The sequence below is a fragment of the Vombatus ursinus genome, unplaced genomic scaffold, assembly GCF_900497805.2.
Source record: "Vombatus ursinus unplaced genomic scaffold, bare-nosed wombat genome assembly UNPS02014804.1, whole genome shotgun sequence".
In the NCBI taxonomy this organism is placed as follows: Eukaryota; Metazoa; Chordata; class Mammalia; order Diprotodontia; family Vombatidae; genus Vombatus; species Vombatus ursinus.
This window is the reverse complement of record NW_020954582.1, coordinates 998,749-1,018,528: the sequence shown is the minus strand read 5'-3', so window position 1 is coordinate 1,018,528 and position 19,780 is coordinate 998,749. Positions and strand designations below refer to the sequence as shown.

Here is a 19,780-nt window from a genome sequence, read left to right as displayed (position 1 = left end):
ATTTGAACTCAGGTCCTAAAACTTGAAAACCAAAACCTCCACAGGTCAACCAAGCCATGAGTGGGTGTGGCTTTTTTGCCAAAATAATGTTACACTGACCCACAGAATGCTGTTTTGACCATTTTTTCCTGGTCAAAGCTATCAAAGTTTTGTTTGCTTTTTTTTCTTCGTTTCAAATCATAAAATAATGAGAGAGGGTTCTTTCAAATGCACTTTGTAAGTCTAGTTCATGGCTGGCAGTGGAGCCTCAAGACTCTTTCTCTTTCCTGTAATCTAGAAGGTCACAATGAGCCACCAATGCCCTTGCCTCGTCTGCACATTTGATGTGCACTCAGAGGCACTTCAGACTACGCTGGCAATTCTGCAAATGGAGCTGCTGACTCAGTCTGGCAGCCACAGCCCAGACCCTTCCTGGAGCCTTTTTGTGCTTGGGGCAGGCAGCACAAAAAGGGGCAATGGGGCCCCTCAATCATCAATCAGCCAGTCAATCAATAAGCATTTACTAAATGCCTCTTAGGTTCCAGTCACTATGTGAAGTGCTTGGGATACAAAGAGAAAAATCAAACAATTCCTACCCTCAAGGATTATCATGAGATATGCCTTCAAACTAAATTGTAAGAGGAATGGACAGGACTCCAGGCCACTGGCCCTATGGAAAGACCCTGGGGCCCAGGGAGAGCTCATCTGAGAGACAGCAGAGAAGTTAACTACCTGGTCACTTCCCCTGTTATCTAATTATTATTGCTAGTTAGGCACCAATCTTGGGCCTTACTGAGCTAGAGAAGGAGTATATGTAATGTGAGCACCCTTTACCTTTCAACGCCCTGGGTAAAAGGTCCAGTTGCCCTACCCCAGGTGTGCCTCTTGCTGGAGGTGTTTGAAAAGTCCTGGTGACATGTTTGGCATTGACAGCAGCTTCCCTGTTCCTTCCTAACAGGTGGCCCAGGAAGCGGGAAGGGAACTCAGAGCTTGAAAATAGCGGAGCGCTTTGGGTTTGAGTACATTTCAGTGGGAGAGCTGTTAAGGAAAAGGATCCACAGCACAAGCAGCAACCGGAAGTGGAGTCTCATTGCTAAGATCATCACGACTGGAGAGCTGGCCCCGCAGGTACGCTGCGCTCCTGGGCTTTGTCCACACGCCCAGAGCCCGCTCCCAGCACGCGCTCAGCCTAAGGCTCCGTTCTCTGTCTCTCTCCAGGAAACCACAATCACGGAGATAAAGCAGAAGCTGATGCAGATGCCTGACGAAGAGGGGATCGTGATCGATGGCTTTCCCCGGGACGTGGCGCAGGCCATATCATTCGAGGACCAGGTAAGGAAGCCGCTTTGCTCCGTCACTGGGTCACGTCTTTCAGAAATGAAAAGCAGCCTCCATCGATGAGCTCTGGTCCCCTGCTGCAGGGTGCTATTGCCCTCCTAAGGTAGCACACGTTAACTTTCGTGACTTACGTTTTTGAAAAATGAAGCGTGTAAAAGAAAAATAGCTCAAGCATAACCAATGACCAATTCATTGCTTCTTATGTAATTCAAACATCTTTCAGCTTTCATCCCCAAACGTTTCTCTGGTATTTTTATCCCCTTACAATGAAAAAAAAATACACTTGTCATTAAATTGTTGGGTTATCATTCTCAGAAAAATGACACATTGCCCAACAATTAACTATATTTTAATCACGGCATTTCTTACTCATCAAGGGCAAGTCATCTGAATTGAATTGCCAAAAAAAAAAGAAAGAGAGAGAGAAAAAAAATTAAATCTTCAGAAATCTGTGCAGACATTGCATCTAAGTAACAGAGTTGGTGAGTTGAGGAGCAAATTTGACTAGGGCTGATCAAATATTTTTGTAACAACACAGATAAATGGGGGGCCAACTTTAACTGAACTGATTGCTTGATTGAATTGAAGCAACTCAACCAATTCAAATACAAGAAATATTTAGTAGACATCAATGGAGGAGCTGAGAAGGTGACTAAGAGCTGGCCATGGTCCTCGGGGAGCTGATGATGATTGCTTGAATCAAGCAATGCAACAAGAATGCCGCTTCAGTGGCCATTTTCTCTTGAACATAAATTCTACTGATTAGAAGGTCTAGAAAACTATGAAATCAGAAAACTGTGAAATAGCAATGACTTTGAGTCTCTTCAGACTTTTATTTCTGTGCAAGAAATTTCATTAATCTGATAATAGGTTACTTATATTCCCATTGATGGGGCATTGGGATAAATACTTGATTTTTGTTTGTGACTAAATTCAATGATATATTTTATTTTATATTATAGGCACTATTAAAAATGTTACACATTCAGCATTGATGTCAAGGATCTTGCCTTTCAAAAGCAAAGCATGACAGAGTGTTTTTAATCTCTTGGAGGTATAACAAGAACTTCTGTTCTTCCTATTCCAAGAACTGTGATATTAACAGACTTTCGTATCTCAGTGGACCCAGGGTAGCATCAATGGGTGTATGCCATTTACCAGGGCAGATTACAGCCCACCCACACCCTCTCATCATCTGCAGCTCTTGTCCATATCCCCCCTTAAACTCCCCATAAAGGTTCTACCCCCAATTCCAGAGGACTTCCTCTGGGCTTTGACAACTGGGGCAGGGGACATCCATCTGTTAGCCTTGCTTTACTTGTGTGTCTGGCCCTCCTCCCATCCTGATCAGATATTCCTTGGATGACACCTGTCTTTTCCTGTGCTGTCTCTAATATACTGCAGCCAGTTTCAGACCAGGATTTAGGGTGGTTAAATGAAATCTAAATCAGCAGTAACATATGAGAATCAGGAAAGAGACACACCTGGGGAATCGAAAAAGGGACAAGCAGCTGTACGAGTAGGTAAGCAACAGGGTCTCCTCCTTCTGGGGCTGCAGCATCCTGGCCCAGCTCCTTCTTCTGGTGCCTGGTCACCATGCTAGGCCCCATCCCCAGGGAAGGCCCTCATGGCTTCCCTCCCCTAGCTGCTCCTGAGTAAAGCTGGTGGGGGTCTGCTTCTCCTCTCGTGGGCAGGTTTTCTTCTCCATCCCACTCACTGTCTCCCCCTTTGCTCTGTTTGCTCTGGTTTGCCAACTCTTCTGTGCCCAAGCTCCTCTCAATGTCAGAGGTACTCTGGGCAGTCTCCCCTAGGTCATTCTTAAGCCTCCTCAGAGACTAGCTCATTCCAAGAAAAAGACTGTCCACCAGAAAACAGCCCCCGTCTCTCTTTGCTTCACGTAAAAGCCTTTTGGCAGAGGTTAAAATGAGGGTTACACACACACACACACACACACACACACACACACACACACACACACGTATGTATACCAATATGTATATGTACATATAAGTACATATGTGTATACACACACATTTTTCTTTTTACAAGCCTGACAATAATAATCACTGCTAGATTCCCGGGTCAGTATGCTCCCTCCTATCCTCCATAAAATCTCCTTCTCGAGTGCAAGCAGTCGAACTGGGCTCACTCCTGGAGGATCCGAGCTCCTTTTTCTCATGTCCTTGGTCCCTTCACAGCTTACAACAAGCACAGCCAGTGTCCCAGAGACAAACTTGAGGTTAAGGTTCGGGCTCATCCCTGGGTCTCTCTGAAGCAGGGGGTAGAAAGGCACCAAGCAGGCAGGGAAGAAGTGTTTCTTTCCTACATGCAAAACAAATGCTAAACACAAAAAGCTCTCTGCAGCTCAGATGGTGGAGAAGTCTCAAGAGAGGAGTTAGTGATGTTGTTTTACATTCATGGGGTGCTGGCAGCAGTTTAAGCTAAACAAAAATCAGTGCCCACCGCTGTTGCACTCTGCTGAGAGCTGAAGACATAAAGAGGCAGGAATCAGGCAGCAGACAAAGTGCATTTTAGGGAGTGCTTAGGACAGCCAAGCACTGTACAGTCCTGCAGGCTCAGGATGTAACTCCAAGCACAAAGAAAGACAGCGCCTGCCCTCAAGGAGCTTCCTTTCTAAGGAGAGAAAACAGCACCCAAAAGGAAGCCTACAAGTTGGGGGGTCAGACTGAGGGGAAGAGACACCGTCAAGGGGGCCTGAAGTCAGAAGCAGATCCAGGAGAGGAAAGAACCTTGGTAGGCCTGGCCCATCTTTTAAATGGAGGTCTTGTGTGGAGCTCCTCAGTGGGAAAAGGAAGCTGGAAGGACGAGGGACATTCCAGGGTGAGAAGGTCCTTAGGTGCTGAAGGACAGCTCAGGCAGAGCAGCCAGTCTTGAGAGCCGGAATCCAAGTCAGGAGGGTCTGAAGCGTGCTGCATCTTCCAAGCCAAGGGCATCTTTTCTAAGAGCCTGGGAGTAATTTCTGGGAGGTTCCTCTGAAGCAAAGCCAGCCCCAGACCTCTTGAGTTCATAAAGTGTCTTCTCTGCCTGGATCCATTCATCTCAGGATCAGAGTTGAGTCATTTACAATTGGGCAAAGAAACAAAAGGCCAGGCTCAGTCTCCCCTAGCTGACTCTTCCTACACTTGTCCTGTGGAGTAGTTGCCATGTGGCCAGAGAGAGGGAAGGGTCACCAGCCCTGCCTTCTTTCCCTCCGGCAAAATGTGCAAAAAGTACTCATGTGCTCTGCATGTGGAAAGACAAGAGCCCCGTGATGGAAGGTCCTGCCCAGCGACCCAGAAGTGGGTTACTTCCCATGCCCAAAGTGTCCAAGAACTGATCTCATGCACTTGACTGCCCAGAAGTAAGCAGGCGGGTCTGTGTATGCCCATTACATGCATCATCCCACCAGGAGAATGTAAGCTCTGCGAGGGCAGGAACTATTTTTCCTTTTGGTTTTTGTATCCCTAGCACCTAGTGCAGTGCCTTGAATAGAGTGAACACTTAAATGCTTGTTGGATTAGATCAGACTGGGTCCAAATACCAGCTCTGTCACTGACTACCTATATGACCACAAGTGAGTCATTTAACCCTCTGAACCTCGATTTCCTCATAAAATAGAAGCAATAGTGCCTCTTGTACCTTGTACAGGCTTATTGTGAGGTTAAATGAGAAAATGTCTGTAAAGTGTTTTGCAAACCTTAATGTGAGATATCAATGTCAGCTATGATTACCAGGGTTAGGATTCAGCCCCAGTTCAAGCAATCTGACTGTAGAGTTCCATGATCCTCAGATCATCACTGCTCCCTTTGATTTTGTGACAGAAGTATTAAGATAAAGACTTGGAAGAAGCATTAATGACCTGGTACCTTTACTGAGGCTCAGTTTCATCAATTTGCTGAGGAAGTCAAAAGCAAAAAAATGGATCAAGGAATGCCAAGAAAAGGCTTCGTTCTGAATTGTTTCTTTGCTACATGTGATTGCGATATTAATCAGTGGTGGACTAGTCATGCCCCCAAATCTACATATTCCTCATGAAAACTACTATATTGAGAAGCACAAATGATCCAATTTTATTCTTGAAATGTCCATGAGGCAGCACATGGTTCTAGGGATGCAAAGATGTCTCTCTCATAACACACACACACACACATGTATACACAAGCATATGTGCACACACACACATGCACACACATAGCTCAAAGGAGACCAAAAAGGAAAATGACAACTTTTCAAGGATCTGTGGAAGGATGGTCCCACTGATGCACTGTGGGTGGAGCTCTGAACTGGTCCAGCCACTCTGGAAGGCAATTTGAAACTATATCCAAAAGTCATTGAACTCCACATATCTTTTGAGTAAAATGATGACTCTACTCGGCACATACTCCAAAGAGGTCAAAGACAGAGGGAAAGGATCGATGGATTTAGAAATTCTTTGTAGCACTATATTTTGTGGTGGCAAAGGGCTAGAAGCAAGGTGGGAGCCCACTGATTGGGGAATGGCTGAACAGATCATGGCCTATGAAAGCCATGGATCATAGTGTGCTATATGAAATGATGAAAGAGAGATTCAGAGGAACCTGGGAAGACTGATGTAACACATAGATTGGGGCATGGTATCAATTCCTCCTATAACTCCTCTCTTCTTGGGCTGAGGCTGGCTTACTCACTCCATCTGCCACCACACTGGCAGGAGAGGGTGGTTCCCCAGATCAAAGCAGCCATGCAGGATGATTTACTGCTCGGGTTCTAGGGGAAACCCTCTTAAGGAAGATTTACATATCTACACGCACAGCTGCGGCTCCCAAGCCCCCACTGGTGTGATTCTCATTTACACAAATCAATAACAAGATACCATTACCTCTTAAACACGGAACACTTCCTGAACAAAATAGCAGGAGTGAGACTAATCAGAATATAACACTTACTCAACAAAACCCAACAGCTCACCCATAAATTTGAGTCACATTTGTGTGTTGCATGAGGCACGAGGTGAGGACACATGATTATAGAAACCCAGCAGTGAGAAACATGAGTAGGAAAACCAATGTTCCCAGGGCAACTCGGGACTCTAGACTCAGGCCTGGGTGTCACTGGTCTCTTTTGGAGCACAGCTTGAACCATGCTTCTCCTCCTCATCTTCTGAACTTCTCCTCTCTACTGCTGAGGGAGACTACTTATCCATTATTGTCAGATCATGGAAGGAGTAGTAAACTAACATGAACCACTCTCATGGCCACCTTGAACCCTGGTTCTGCAGAGCTTCCCAGATCTGCTCTAAAAGTTTCAAGTTGTCTCTCCTCTTGAGCCATTAAGAGCAGTAAAGGTCAACAGAAGAAAGCCTCTGAAAAATTCCTTTCAAACTTGAGCTGGTATTAGAGAATAAGGCAGCTCTGCCCCCAGCTCTGTACCCATGGCAGAGAACTGTCCTTTCCTCCAATAAGCCCTTTCAAACAGCAGAGCTTTGCTCCAATCAGATCAGTTCCCCACATCACTAGGAGCCCTTCTCTCTCAGCTCTCCTCAGCTCCAGCTCCAAGACTCCTGGATTCTGGATCCATTTCTCTCATCTTTCTCCTGTACTTGGTTCCTTTGGACCCTAACTCCTAATCTAGTTTATTCTTTCCTGCCTTCTATTGCCTCACATTAGTGTCTACTCCTGAGTAGAGCACTCTCACTTAGATGGAGAAACCCCAGATCTACACTCACATGTAACACAAATAAGTATTGTACAATATCTCTTACCCTAAAACAGGTGTTTGATTTGGAGTTTCCAGCAATAAATTCCAAAATCCTGAAAAGAATGATATTCAAGTTAGCTGTTAGGAAACAATGCACTGCAGCCCTGGGTGTGTACAGCTGCCTTAGAGAGAAGCTGTTCTCCTGCTGGTCCTCTCAGAATTTTTACCTGAAGTGTCGCTTTTCTCTACATTCCACAAAAGTTTCTTTCTCTGCCCCTCCCAGTAAATAAAATGTCCAGATAAGAAAGGGGCAGTACCTTATGTTTGGATTAACTGGTGTAGGGTGATGTAAGAAGAAGGGGAGGACAGTTTAAGCAATGACAGCAGGGAACAAGAAAACAGCTTTGAAATCAGTGCAGTGACTGTCCCGACTACCAGAAACAGGGGGCAAGCTGCTTTTCACATCCTGGCAGAGAGGCGTGTATTTGGAGGTGCAGAAGGAAATGCACATTTTCAGACAGGATCAACGTGTAAATTTATTTTGCTTAACTCCACTTGTTAGTTAAAGGGAGGCTTTGGGGGTTTTTGGTGGGATATAGAATTGTGATGGAGAGAAGGAAAGTGGAAATGAGGAGTGATAACAACACAAAAAGTAAAGAAGCATTTTTAAAATATGCAGAAGGAAGTTCAGAAGGGGACCCGGACAAGCAGGGCATTATTGTACTAGTGTGTTAAAATGAAAAAACAAGCTGTGTATAATTTGAGATTCATAGTTTCATATATACCTTCTTCTAATTTTTGAATATGTAAATGTTCATGTTGGTTGATGCTTGTCAAGGTCATATTAAAAAAGAAAAAAATCTTTCAGCCATAAAATAAAAGCAACACAATGTCCTGCCCTCAGGAGGCTAGCAGTCTAGTAGGGGAGAGGTGATTGTAACAGGTACATGAGTGACTAGTATAGGAGAAGTGGGGTAGATGGACAAGAAATTGTCAGGGAGGGGGAGATCACATCTGCTGGTCGGATCAGGTGGATGCCCAAGTTAGAACTTACAGGAAGGACCAGATTTAAATGGTTCCTTGTGTGTTCATGTTGGGATGAGTGGGGTGGGGGGACACAATTCAAAGCATAGGGAATGAAGTGCTGGGAGGCAGGAAGAGATCAGGACAAGATCAATATCCATTAGTGTCATTTGGTACCCATAGGGAAGGGGGTGCAGTGAAGGAAAGGAAGCAGTGAAAAAATGAGGCTTGATTGTGGAGGGTCAGAAAAGCCTGGCCCAGGCACTTGTCTTTCATCCTGGAAACAATAGGAAGCCATTGACTATTTCTGAGCAAGAGAATGACTTAAGTGTGCCCAGACAGTAGAGCTATTATTGCTGCTGCTTTGGAGAGGAGAAAGGCTCTGACAAGGAGCGGGGCCAAGAGACTCTCCCACTGGCTCAGACAAGATGGAGCAAGGCTCTTAACCAGCTACGGGCAGGGAGGTGGTGACTTTTCACCCAAAAGTTGGCATGGTGCTTTGAGAGCAAGGATCTACTCTTTGAAAGGGCTTGTCTTACAGGAGGAGACAATTCTATGTGTCCATTGGGAGAGAGCTATGAATACCGATGAAATAGGAAACTGGGGGGTGGGTTAGCGTAGAGGTGAATCTGTTGGGTCTTTTTGTTTGTTTGTTTGTTTTGTTTTTTGGTGATGGGATCTCCCAGGGAGAAAAGTCCCTCCACCAGCATAGGATGAGAGATTATGACTCTCTCAGTCCAGTAGTGAGCAGCTCAGCCTCTGGGGCCAGGCCAATACACTCCATCAGGACCACCCCTCTACCTGGGAAACAAATCAGAAGAAATAGTTTGGTGAAGACTGGGGGCTTATCACTGAGGATGGGAGCCTGAAAGAGGAAGAGCCAGAGGATCTGGTTTCAAATTCTGCCTCGACACTTACATCCTCGGGGGTATTAGCAAGCCGTTTCTTCTTAGTGGTTATTTATTCAATCCTTTACTGCTAATTATTAAAATTAGGTGCTAAGGTGCATGGTATAGACTGGTTTCTTCCAGCTCCACGTCTACGATCCCAGGGCAGCCCCCAAATCCTACCCCAAAGAGAGCTTCTCCTTGGAGCTTCAGCTAAGCGAGAAGACCGTTTGAAGAGGACGTCGCAGGGTCCTAGCCGGAAGTTCTGAACACAGTGAGGGTCACAGGGTTAGCTGTGTCAAGGCCCTCAGCGGCGCTTTCAAAGTCTGTGCTTTCTCTTGCAGAAGAAGCCAAGGCATGGATAAGGAATCCCCCAAATGTGCATTTCTTATCATTTTAGATGGCAGAATCCGAAGTAATCTAGTAACATCTAGATTTTTGAGAGGATGAGCGGTTTGTAAAAAGAGATTTGAGTTTAATATGTAGTTAGGTGACTTCAGCTGGCCTCCATTTGGAGAAGTTTGATGAATTCATCCTCAGATTGAAGGGAAAAGAAAAGGATGGTTGGGCATCTCAGATCGGAGGAGAGGCATCTCTGATGTAATCCACAACAGACAAGACATTTATGTTTCCTACTCATCCCTGGCAAGCTTGTGCCTTCTCTCCCTCCCCCGTCCCACCCTTTGGAGTTCTGCTGTTTGGAGAAGTTGCAGACAGCCTCTTTTCTGAGCTGACTCATTAGCTGAGCTGTTTTGCCCTCAAAGGGCTGAATAGCTCCTTTAAAATGTCTAGGTAGAGGTTTGAAAGAGGCCAGATGGGGATTGTTGTTGTCATGTCCGACTCTTTGTGAACCATTTGGAGTTTTCTTGGCAAAGATACTGGAGTCGTTGGCCATTTCCTTCTCCAGCTCGTTTTATAGATAAGGAAACTCAGGCAAACAGGGTGAAGTGACTTGCCCAGGGTCACACAGTTAATAGCTGTCTGAGGCCAGATTTTAACTCTGAAGATGTCTTCCTGACTCCAGGCCCGGTGCTCTACCCAGTGCACCACCTAACTGCCCTCAATGGGGATTAGAGAGATTCATTTGATATGGTCGATGGAGTGTTCAATGCCCGCTTCTAAAGCTTATGAGCTGTGTGACCCTGGGCTAGTCATTTAACCTCTCTGAAACTCAATTTCCCTATCTGTAAAATTAGTGGGTTGGAAGAAATGACCTCTCAGGTAATTTTTAGTTCTTTTTTTTAAAATTTTTTAGTTCTTAATGTATCCTCTCATAATTTAACCCTTTATGAAGACCTATTATAATCTATTAACTTATTATAAATGAGGCACTATGCTGGGTTCCCTGGATACAAAGACAAAAAAAATTTATATTTCCACCCTGCTGTCCTGGAGCTGAGTTAAATAATTAATTGTGCTGGTCTTTTTTCAATGAATGTATTATAAATTCTGTTAGGATTGCAGATGGGGAGGAGATAAAGTCCCATTCTGAGGGTATTTGTCTTGAGCCTTCTGGAAGGGGAAGCCATGCAGTGGGAGTTTGATCGGGGGGACTTTATTAACTGGGTTTTACAGGGAGGTTTAGCTTTTGTTTGGGATTTGGGGAAAGCAGAGCAGCACAAGAGTTAGGGTGCTGGATGGAACAATTAAGCACCTGCTGTGTGTCGGGCACTGCGCTAAGTACTTTATAACATGATCTCATTTGGTCCTTATAACAACCCTGGGATGTAGGTACATTTTTATCCCCATTTTATAGGTAAAGAAACTAAGACAGACAGATGTTAAATGACTTGCCTGGGGCCATACTTAGTAAATGTTTGAGGGTGGATTTGAACTCAAGCCCTCCTCACTCTAAGCATAACACTCTAGCCACGGCACCCCCTGAGTTTCAAGTTGGGTCTGCCACCTACTACCCAGATGGTCTTGGGCAATTCAATGAAAGACTCTGGGCCTCAGTTTCCTCATCTGTAAAGTGAAAGGACTCAGAGCCTTGAGTCCCTTGAAGTTCAAAGTCTACGATGATCTGTTCTCATTATTACGTCTTCTTGTGATTACATCTTCCTGTTAGAGCCTCCTATGGAGGCTAGGGACACATCTACTTGGGAGGACTCAGGGTATCTCCTGGGATCAGTCCATGTTTGCCTTCTTCAGGCACTATGGCTTAGTAATCAATGATAAATTGGTTAGCTCGGGTCTTTGGTAGAGTGGAGCTGCCCCTTTGTGTGATGCCTAGAAAATGGCCTTTAGGGAGTCAAATATTTCAAAGAGATCCAGCCTTATGACCCTTGAGGGGAAAGCCCATGGCTGTCCATGACCTCTGCCTGAATCCTCAGTACCTTCACAGGGTAACTTTGGAGCAGAGGGGCATGGCAATTGGAGGCACTGTCTGTCACCTGTGGGACCGAGAGGCAGTGGCAGGAGCAGGTGCCCCGGTTTAGGATGAATTGGTATGTCACAGCCTCCGCCTCCTGGATTCAGCTGTGGACCGAGGCAGTGGGGGAGCCTCTCTTCCTGAGGAGGACCGCCTCACTGCCTGCATGGTCCAGATTCCTGAATCTCCCCTTTGGGGACAACTGTTGAGAGTTCCTCATGCCGAGGCTTCTGGAGAGGTAGCCAGAATTGCTGGCCTAGGGATCATCCCTGTGGCCTTGAATTAGAGAAAGAAGCACAGAACAGAGCCATGGTGCCAAGAAGGTACTGATGGGGAGTGGCGCAGTCATCAGGAGGAGTCACCCTTGCAGCAGGTTCAGCTTTGTTTTCATTCTGAAGGGGCTCCAAACCCTCAACATGGCCCCATGAGTCTGCAGACCTCTGATGGTCCCTGTAATGCCCAGAAGACTCATCAGAATGTTGTGGGGAGAGGGGCAGCTTTCTAGTAACCCTGGACTAGTTTAATTCTCTAATTTAATTTAAATTTTAGTTAAATCTTTTTTTAAATTTAATTAAACTTCAGTTTGTATGTAAAAAGGGGATAATAATAGCACCTACCTTAGGAGGCTGTTACAAAATTCAAACAGATAACCTATAAAAAATATTGTGAACTCTATAGCTCCCTGTAAATGTTGGCTGCTATAATTAGGATGATGTCTCTTAAAAGACAAATCCATTCCATGAGATGATGCTAAGAATAAGGAGGCCTCAGCAGGTCCCTGGGGAGAAGGAGGGTCTTTCCAGAGAGAAAAGAAAATTATAGGAATTGTCCTTGGTGTTTTCTGCATTTTATGTGGGATGAAATCCAGACTGTCCTATGCCTGAGATGGATGGTTACCTCGGCTGGTTGAATGAGAATCACAGTTCATTTGACTCTCATATGTGGAGACGGAGGTTTCCAGAGACCTCTGGTCAGGAGCCATGATGTGTTTCCCCCAAGCTGGATCTGGCCCAGGAGCCCCGAGGTTAATTAGAGCTCAGCACCATGCTTGCCACACAAATACTGGATTTTATACCTATATCCAAATATGCGCAGATGTAGACATATGCGTATACGAGGAGAATTTTTATTTTATTTCGAAAGACACTGTCAGTGTGAGAATGGAAACTGTCATAGTCCCTCCACATTCAGTGTGGGGATAACTCAAGCCATGGATGCTTCTCAGGCCACAGAGTAATGGCTAACAGATCGTCTCCTGCTTTTCTCTTCTCCCGAGAGTTATAGAACTTCAGCATTACCATTGGAAAGACATTCAGAACACAAAAAGGAAGAAAATGAAGGGGCCATCTAAAGACTGAAGTGTTACTCTGCAGGTCAGGCTCTGTGAACTCAGATCATCACATAATAATAGCTAACATTAATATAAAACATGCACAGGAAAGGCAGGGAAGGTCACCAAGCCAAGGAGCCTCAGAGACAGCCTTGGAGACAGAAGCCCAGAGTGAGCCGAGGCCGGGAAAAAGATGACCAAAAGGGCTTTTAAAAATGAATATTAAGGGAGTTCAGAGATGAATAAGGAAGGGATAAATCAGTGCAGTGCTCAGCACAGACAGCATTGTGGCAACAGAAAATTGGGAAGGAAAAAACTCTCTGTTTCCTCCTTTGACTCAGACTTCATTAAGGAGAATGTTCTTTAGACCAGAGAGAACGGAGGCCCAAAGTACATGAGGAGATAGTAAAAGAGGGCTCCGAGTCCTTCCAACAAAGCAGGCATCCAGGCCCAGACTTATTTCATCCTCAGTTGGTAAAATGACACACAGATATGATTGTAAAACAATAATCTTTGAGAAATGATGGAGAAGAGGAAAGGTTCCAGAAGATTGGGGCTGGGCACACGATGTCCCAATTTTCTGAAAGGTAGATACTGAAAACTACAAACTAATGACTTTGGTGTCAATGTCTGACAACATTCAAGAACGAATTATTTAAAGGATGATTTGTGAGCACTCAGAAGAAAGTGGCAATCAAGAAAGGCCATTGTGGGTTCACTATGAACAATCATACCAAAGGAGCCTTGTTTCCTTTTTTGATAGTAACTAGGCTGGCAGATGAGAGGAATGTCATAGAAATGGTATGTGCTGATTTCATCAAGGCCTGTGACAAAGTCTCTTACAATATCCTTTCGTCAAGATTGAAAAGTGTGGCCTGGCTGATCATAGAATAAGGTGGAATCTGAGCTGATTTCGAAGTCCAAAGAGTATGTCTTTGTCTTCTTAATGACATTCAGGGACTTACTAAGTCCTTCCCAGTGTCTCTCACATCCATCTCCTTCTCTCTGCTTCTGTCCTCTTGCCTTTCCAACAGACCCCTTCACACCATTACCAAAATAATCTTGCTAAAGCCCAGGTCCAACCATCTCACTCTCCTCAAAAATTATCAGTAGCTGCCTTTTGTCAATAGGATAAAACATCATCTCTTCCGCTTAGAATTTACGGCCACCCGCAGTGTGGCTCTAACTTCCTTCTCCAGCCTCATTTCTCTTGCTTACCCTTCCTTGTTCTCCATGTTAGCCAGAGTAGACTGCTGACTGTTCCTCAGACTCTTCCAGCCGTGCAGCCCCAGTTCATCCCTCCCTTTCAGAATCCTTTTCTTTCCAGGCTTAGCTCCAGTGACACCTCCTCTCTGATGCTGTTCCTATCCCTTCCAGGGTTAGTCACCACCACACATGATGGCATCGTATGCGTATCTTTGCATAGGTTGTGATCCTTCCAGGAAAGCAAAAGCTTCTTGTGGGCAAGATCTGCAGCATTTTTTGTCTATATATCTCCAGTGTCTGGCAAAATGCCTTGCATATACATATTTATTTGTTTTGCCAAACCTATTTCATTGGTGTAGCAGAGGATCAAACGTACCGCCCGTGAGCCATATTGCACCCCGATGAAAATGGAGTTGGGAAATATTTAACAAGATAACTGAAAATGTGCTAGAACATAGATATGTTACTATGTGGTTTTCAAAGTCAATATGTGAACTACCCAGATCCTTCTGTGCAGTTTAGTGGCCCTGGTGAATGGAGCTCGTCTAAGGAAATTTCCTCCACAAAGGCAGCTCTGCAACCAAGAGCCTTTGCTGTCCAGGGCACTGAAGGGTCACATTGTGGCAGGTCTGCCTCACTCCAAGGCCTTTTCTCGAACCATTAGGCCATATTGCCTTGCACACAGTAGGTGATTAATCAATGTTGGTTAAATTGAATTGAATCATTTCACCAACTAAATTATAAACTTCTTGCAGACATACATTGTCTCATTTTTCTTTGTATTTTCTACCACCTTGCACATAGTGGGTCCTCAATTTAAAAAATAATTTTTTTGACTGAACTAAGTATGTGATGGCTTTGTGCCCAAGAGTGGGTAACAGCAAGCCTTCCCAGTTTTTAATCCTTTTCTGATCGGTGATGCTGATTCACTCAGATACATAGTGCTGAGCTGCCTTAATTCCCAAGCCCAATTCCCTTAATGTCTATAAGAGAAAAGGCCAGATCCTTGAGGAAACCAGACTCGACTGCAATTTTAGTCTCCTTAGTAGTTGCTAAAATATAAATTCCAATTAAAAGTGCTGTTGTCTATAATGCTGCTCTCCTCAGGTTCAGTGAAGAGCAGTCCTGTGGGTTCAGCCTCACCGAATGCACATTATCATTGTCCTTGGTATATGTATGTGTATGTGGCTATAACCCACTGGAAAAATCGAACAAAAAATGGAAAAAGCTGAACTTAGAAAACGGACAAATTGGGGAGGGGAATTATTCACAGCATAATAAAGGGGATTCTTCACTTTACAGAGCCCCACCCCAGGGTTCTTTTCAATCAGAGGCTTTTTACCTAGGATGTGAGGACCTCCCTTGGGTTAAAGGATAGATTTCAGGAGGCCTGAGAACTTGGATGAGAAAGAAAAAAAATCTTTTGATCACTAATTTTTGGTTTCCTTTTCAATCCTTCAGATTTTATTTTATGCATTTAAAAACATTATTCTAAGAAGGGGGTCTAAAGGGGCCATCAGACTGACTGCCCAAGGGGTCTGTGACACACAAAATGTTAAGAACCCCACTTTAAATCTGTTACTTGTGCAATTCACATTGCCAAGGCAAATATTTCTCAAAATAGTGATTTGTGAGAAGAATGATTATATATGAAAACACATTGGTAGGATAGAATAATGGAGGGGTAGTGACTTGTCAAGGACTGACTCTCTCTGACCGCCATCACATACATTGAGCAGAACAAAAGAATGACCGCAGCATCTGTTTATATTTAGAAATAGTCAAATACATTGTGTGGGGCTTTAAGGGGTGCAAAGCGCCTTACATACGCTCTCTCATTTAATCATCACAACAGCCTGGGAGACGGGTGCCGAGGATATTGCCATGCGCATTTACAGGGGAGGTGACCTCGGAAATTCCCACCTGTTGTTTCCAAGATTTTCCTTTGAGAACAAGAAGGATCAGTCTATGCTTCTCCCACACGACTGAACTTCACATACATGGAGGTAGTTCCATTTCCTTCCTAAGTCTTTTCTGTTTTAGACCAAATACCCACACTTCCTTAATTCGGTCTCATAGAGCACAGGGAGATGTAGACCATTTGTGCCTGACCTGTGGTAGAACTTGCCAAGCTCCTATTGGTCTGATTGGTCATAGCCAGACACACTGCACCTTGACCCCGACACCATGATGTCATTTGGGTCCTCTTAGAGCACAAAGGACAACAGCCAACCAATAGAGCTTGAGTGTGGGTCCCTTCACTTGTCTGGTTGTCTTTCCTTGGATAACCTTTCATCTCTGACACTTTTCAAAGCTGAACTTAAAGGCCTAAGAAACTTGAGGTATTTACAAGCCATCAGTCTGAGTGATCCGTCCATCTTAGACTCTTCTTTCAGTATCCAATATGTCAACCTATGAGACAAAAGGGATTGTTTAAAAGTGGCCACTGGAGGCATCTATGATTTAGGGACAGCATAGATAGATGGCGGGAAAAACTGAAGATCAGCCAGCCCAGTTGGGAGGTCATGGGTGACTGACTCAGCATGGAGGCTGTGCCAGCAGAATTTAGAGATGTTGGGGAAGTGATAGAAAAAACAAGGCTGAGCAAATAACTGGATGGGGAGGGGTGAGTAGTAAGGGAGCAAAACGAACTAAAGGCAACTGGTCACAGGATAGCAGAATTGAAAAGATGGTCACTCAGTGACCATCAAGTCCAACCCAAGCATGAAAGGAACTTCCACCCCCATCACAGAACCTCTGTTTGAAGGGCGAGCCCACTGCTACTCAAGGAAGCCAATTCCACCTTTGAGCAGCTGTCATCGTTATGAAGTTGTCTGGACATTGAGCCTAACTCAGCTTTTTTTCCAACTTCTTCTCTTTGCTTCTGGCCCCTCCCTGGGCCAATCAGAACAAGTTACTCTTCCTGCAAATGACAGTCTCATGTCCTCCCTGAATCTTCTTTTCTCCAGGCCAAACATGCCTAGTTCTTTCAATCCCCCTCCCATGTTATGGACTCTGGGCCCTGCATCATCCTTGTTGGAGGAAGGAAACAAGGGGACCTGGGGAACAGCCCTTTTGGGTGAGAATGTGGAGCCCAGGACTCTCCAACTCGGTGTTTCCACGACTCATCCCTAAGTCCTACATGGTGATTTGTTTCCTGTGCCTGCGTCTCTTGGCAGGCCTTCTCAAAGCTCTTTGGGTTCTTTCCTCCGTTGCTTCTCACTATTTTATGAGGGGATCCTGCTCATTCTCTTCCACCATTCTTCTGTATAAATTTGCATGAACAAGTTTATATTTTAGTGTTGCCCTTGGTTACAAAAAATGCTGCTGGGTAAGTCAAATGGCTGCTAACGAGTGTCTTTTGATTTCCTCCTTATGGAGCTGATTTACATCAGTTGAACTTCTGTATTGGCTATCACTGGTATTGATTGATAGCCTTTCTACGTCCACCTCCAGTTTTTTAATGTTGTTTAAATATATCAGGTTGGAGGGCTTCGACTGCACACCATGTCCTTTCCTAGCTCTTCTTTTCCTGCCTTGGATTGTTTGTGGTCTCTTCTCTGAGCCTACAATGCCAGCTGGTCAGGGATGACTCTCACATCAGTAATGGATTACTTTCTGGCCAATTTCCTAACAATGTCATTTTCTATGAGGCTGCTCAGTGCTTGCAATGTCCAGCACCTTCTGTTTCTTCTCGTAAAGAAAGTATTATGCAGACATGAGGCTTCCTGTGTAGTTTACCAGTCTTTAGCCTCCTTCTTGTCTTACTCCCAAACCATTTTTTCCAATATTTGTTTTGCCATTCTCATATTTCACTTCAACTTTGCTTGGAAATCACCAAGTTCTGAAGCATACACTGATTTAATGTGAAGGGTCTTTTCAAGTTCTTTGTAGAACTTATCTACCTCCGCAACAATGTTGGTGCACAGGCTGCCATTGCTTTCATGGTGCTCTGATCTTGAGCACTGCAATAGGAGATGGCCAATATCCCAGCAAATGATGTCTCTTGTCTTTGGATGCACCATGAAGCTAATGCTGAGATTTCTTTGTTTACCACTCCGTTCATGGATTTTGCAGCAATTTCCCCCTTTTTCTGTTTTATTTACATCAAGGACATCAAGACTGATATAATTCAGTTCCTCCAGCATTATGTTCACTTTTGGGACTTAGGGCACCCATAGCTAGGCTGAGATTTGTGGTGGACTAAAATTGGGGTGGTTCTTAGTGTGCCACCTTTTTCTCCATTTGGCCACAAGTTCCAAAAGATGGGTTGTCCATTGGCAGCATCATTAGGAAATATTGCTGTCTAAAGTGATGACCCTGAAGGATGTAGTCAATAGGACACTAGACTTGTGGTCACAAAGAACTGGATTCAAATTCTACCTCAGTCGCTTGTCAAGTCACTCAACTTCTCTGGGCCTCACTTTCTTTATTTTTAAAATGGGAGTGTTTGACTTGATGCCTCTAAGACTTCTTCCATCTCAAAATCCTGTAACCCTATGAAAGAGACAACTGTTGTTTGGATAAATAAGCTCTAACGTGTTTGCTAAAAGAACATCCTTCTTTGTATTCACTTCATAAATACGGAGGAGAGGTATTGTGACATACTGGATCTTAGAGTCAGAAAGGCTTGGGTTCAAGTCCTGTCCCAACATATACTGGCTTTATAACTTGGACCAGTCACTTAACCTCTCAGTGTCCCAGGAAACTCTTTAAGACTGTTACAGACAAGTCACTGGTCCCCATTAGAACAAAGTTTGCATGTGGGGAGTTCCCCATACCAGTCAAATTATAGGTTCCTACCAAGTAAACATAGTGTCCTCCCTGGATTACTCTCCACAAATTGCCCTCTCAGTTTGAGTCTTCATGCTGGCTACCCCAGATCCAAGGAATTCTGCAGGTCCACACTCCTCAAACTAGAACTGGTAAGCCCCCACTGGTGTATTCACCTTAATAGTCATCCAGGTAACACACTGAGCCCAAAGCAAAGGCTTTCCTGAAATGCCCTAGTATGGACAGTAACAACAAAACCTTAACCCACCTAGTACCAGATTCACCAATACCCAGTGTCAGTGGCGAATGGCTATGCCCAGAGAGAACATGGGTAGAGAAGCTTCCCCCACTCCAGGGTCTGAAGTTTCTTCCCTCTCTGGAGTGCCCATTTCTGCTGAGCAAATCTCTCCATTGGACTCACTGGGCTTGCTCTTTGCCACAGCCCCAGTCAACTCCCTAGCTAGACTCTCTGGGCCTGGGCTCTGTTGGGTACCTGAGAACGGACTGCTCATCCTGCAGTCTCTCTATGAGAGGAGACCACTCAGGGTGAAAGCCACTCAAGACCGTCTCTTACTTACAGGCTCTGAATGGGGTTGCTCAAAGTCTGAAAGGGGTGACACCTTCATAACTCATTGTTTCTGTTCCCTGCCTCTTACATCCTGTAATTTCATTGAGTTGGGAGATATCAACTGATGGAGTTCCCTGATCAGCCCCCGTATTCTGGGGTGTGTGTGTTTATGTGTAAAGAGAGGGTTTGACCAGTTTCTCATCATCTCAAATGGAAAAGTGTGTTTGTATGGTGAAATTGAGGCATCCATTAGATAGAAAATCTTTCTAAAAGTGGTATTGTTAAACATGGCTACAAATCATTGACTGAAGAGGTATCATCTCCTTCCCTTGAAATCTTTTTTTAAAATCTTTAAGAATGTTCCATGGAAACAGAATAAGTAGCTGATGAATGAATGAACAGACCAAATAGCCACTGCCCCAGATGACTGAAGATCCATTCTCTCCTCATTTTCTTCAGTCTCTATGATACACTGGTATAATCCTCAAACTGTTTCTCGTGTCCATTTGTCTATTGCTCCCAACTTTAGTCACCCAACTACATTTTCCTTGAAATATAGAACACAAAAATAGAAATTGAATAGAGGGAGAAGTGCTGTATGTGGAAATTTCAATGTTTAGGAAGGATTT

The 19,780-nt window shown here is 44.5% G+C and overlaps 1 protein-coding gene across 1 annotated transcript in view; it reads left to right on the top strand.

Moving 5' to 3' along the window:
• Positions 1 to 19,780, top strand: part of AK5 (adenylate kinase 5) — a 206,730-nt gene that overhangs the window by 20,361 nt on the left and 166,589 nt on the right. Inside the window, exons 4-5 of the mRNA XM_027874060.1 lie at positions 938 to 1,107; positions 1,198 to 1,311. Of these exons, the coding sequence (XP_027729861.1) occupies positions 938 to 1,107; positions 1,198 to 1,311 (284 nt within the window). The remainder of the gene's footprint in view (positions 1 to 937; positions 1,108 to 1,197; positions 1,312 to 19,780) is intronic.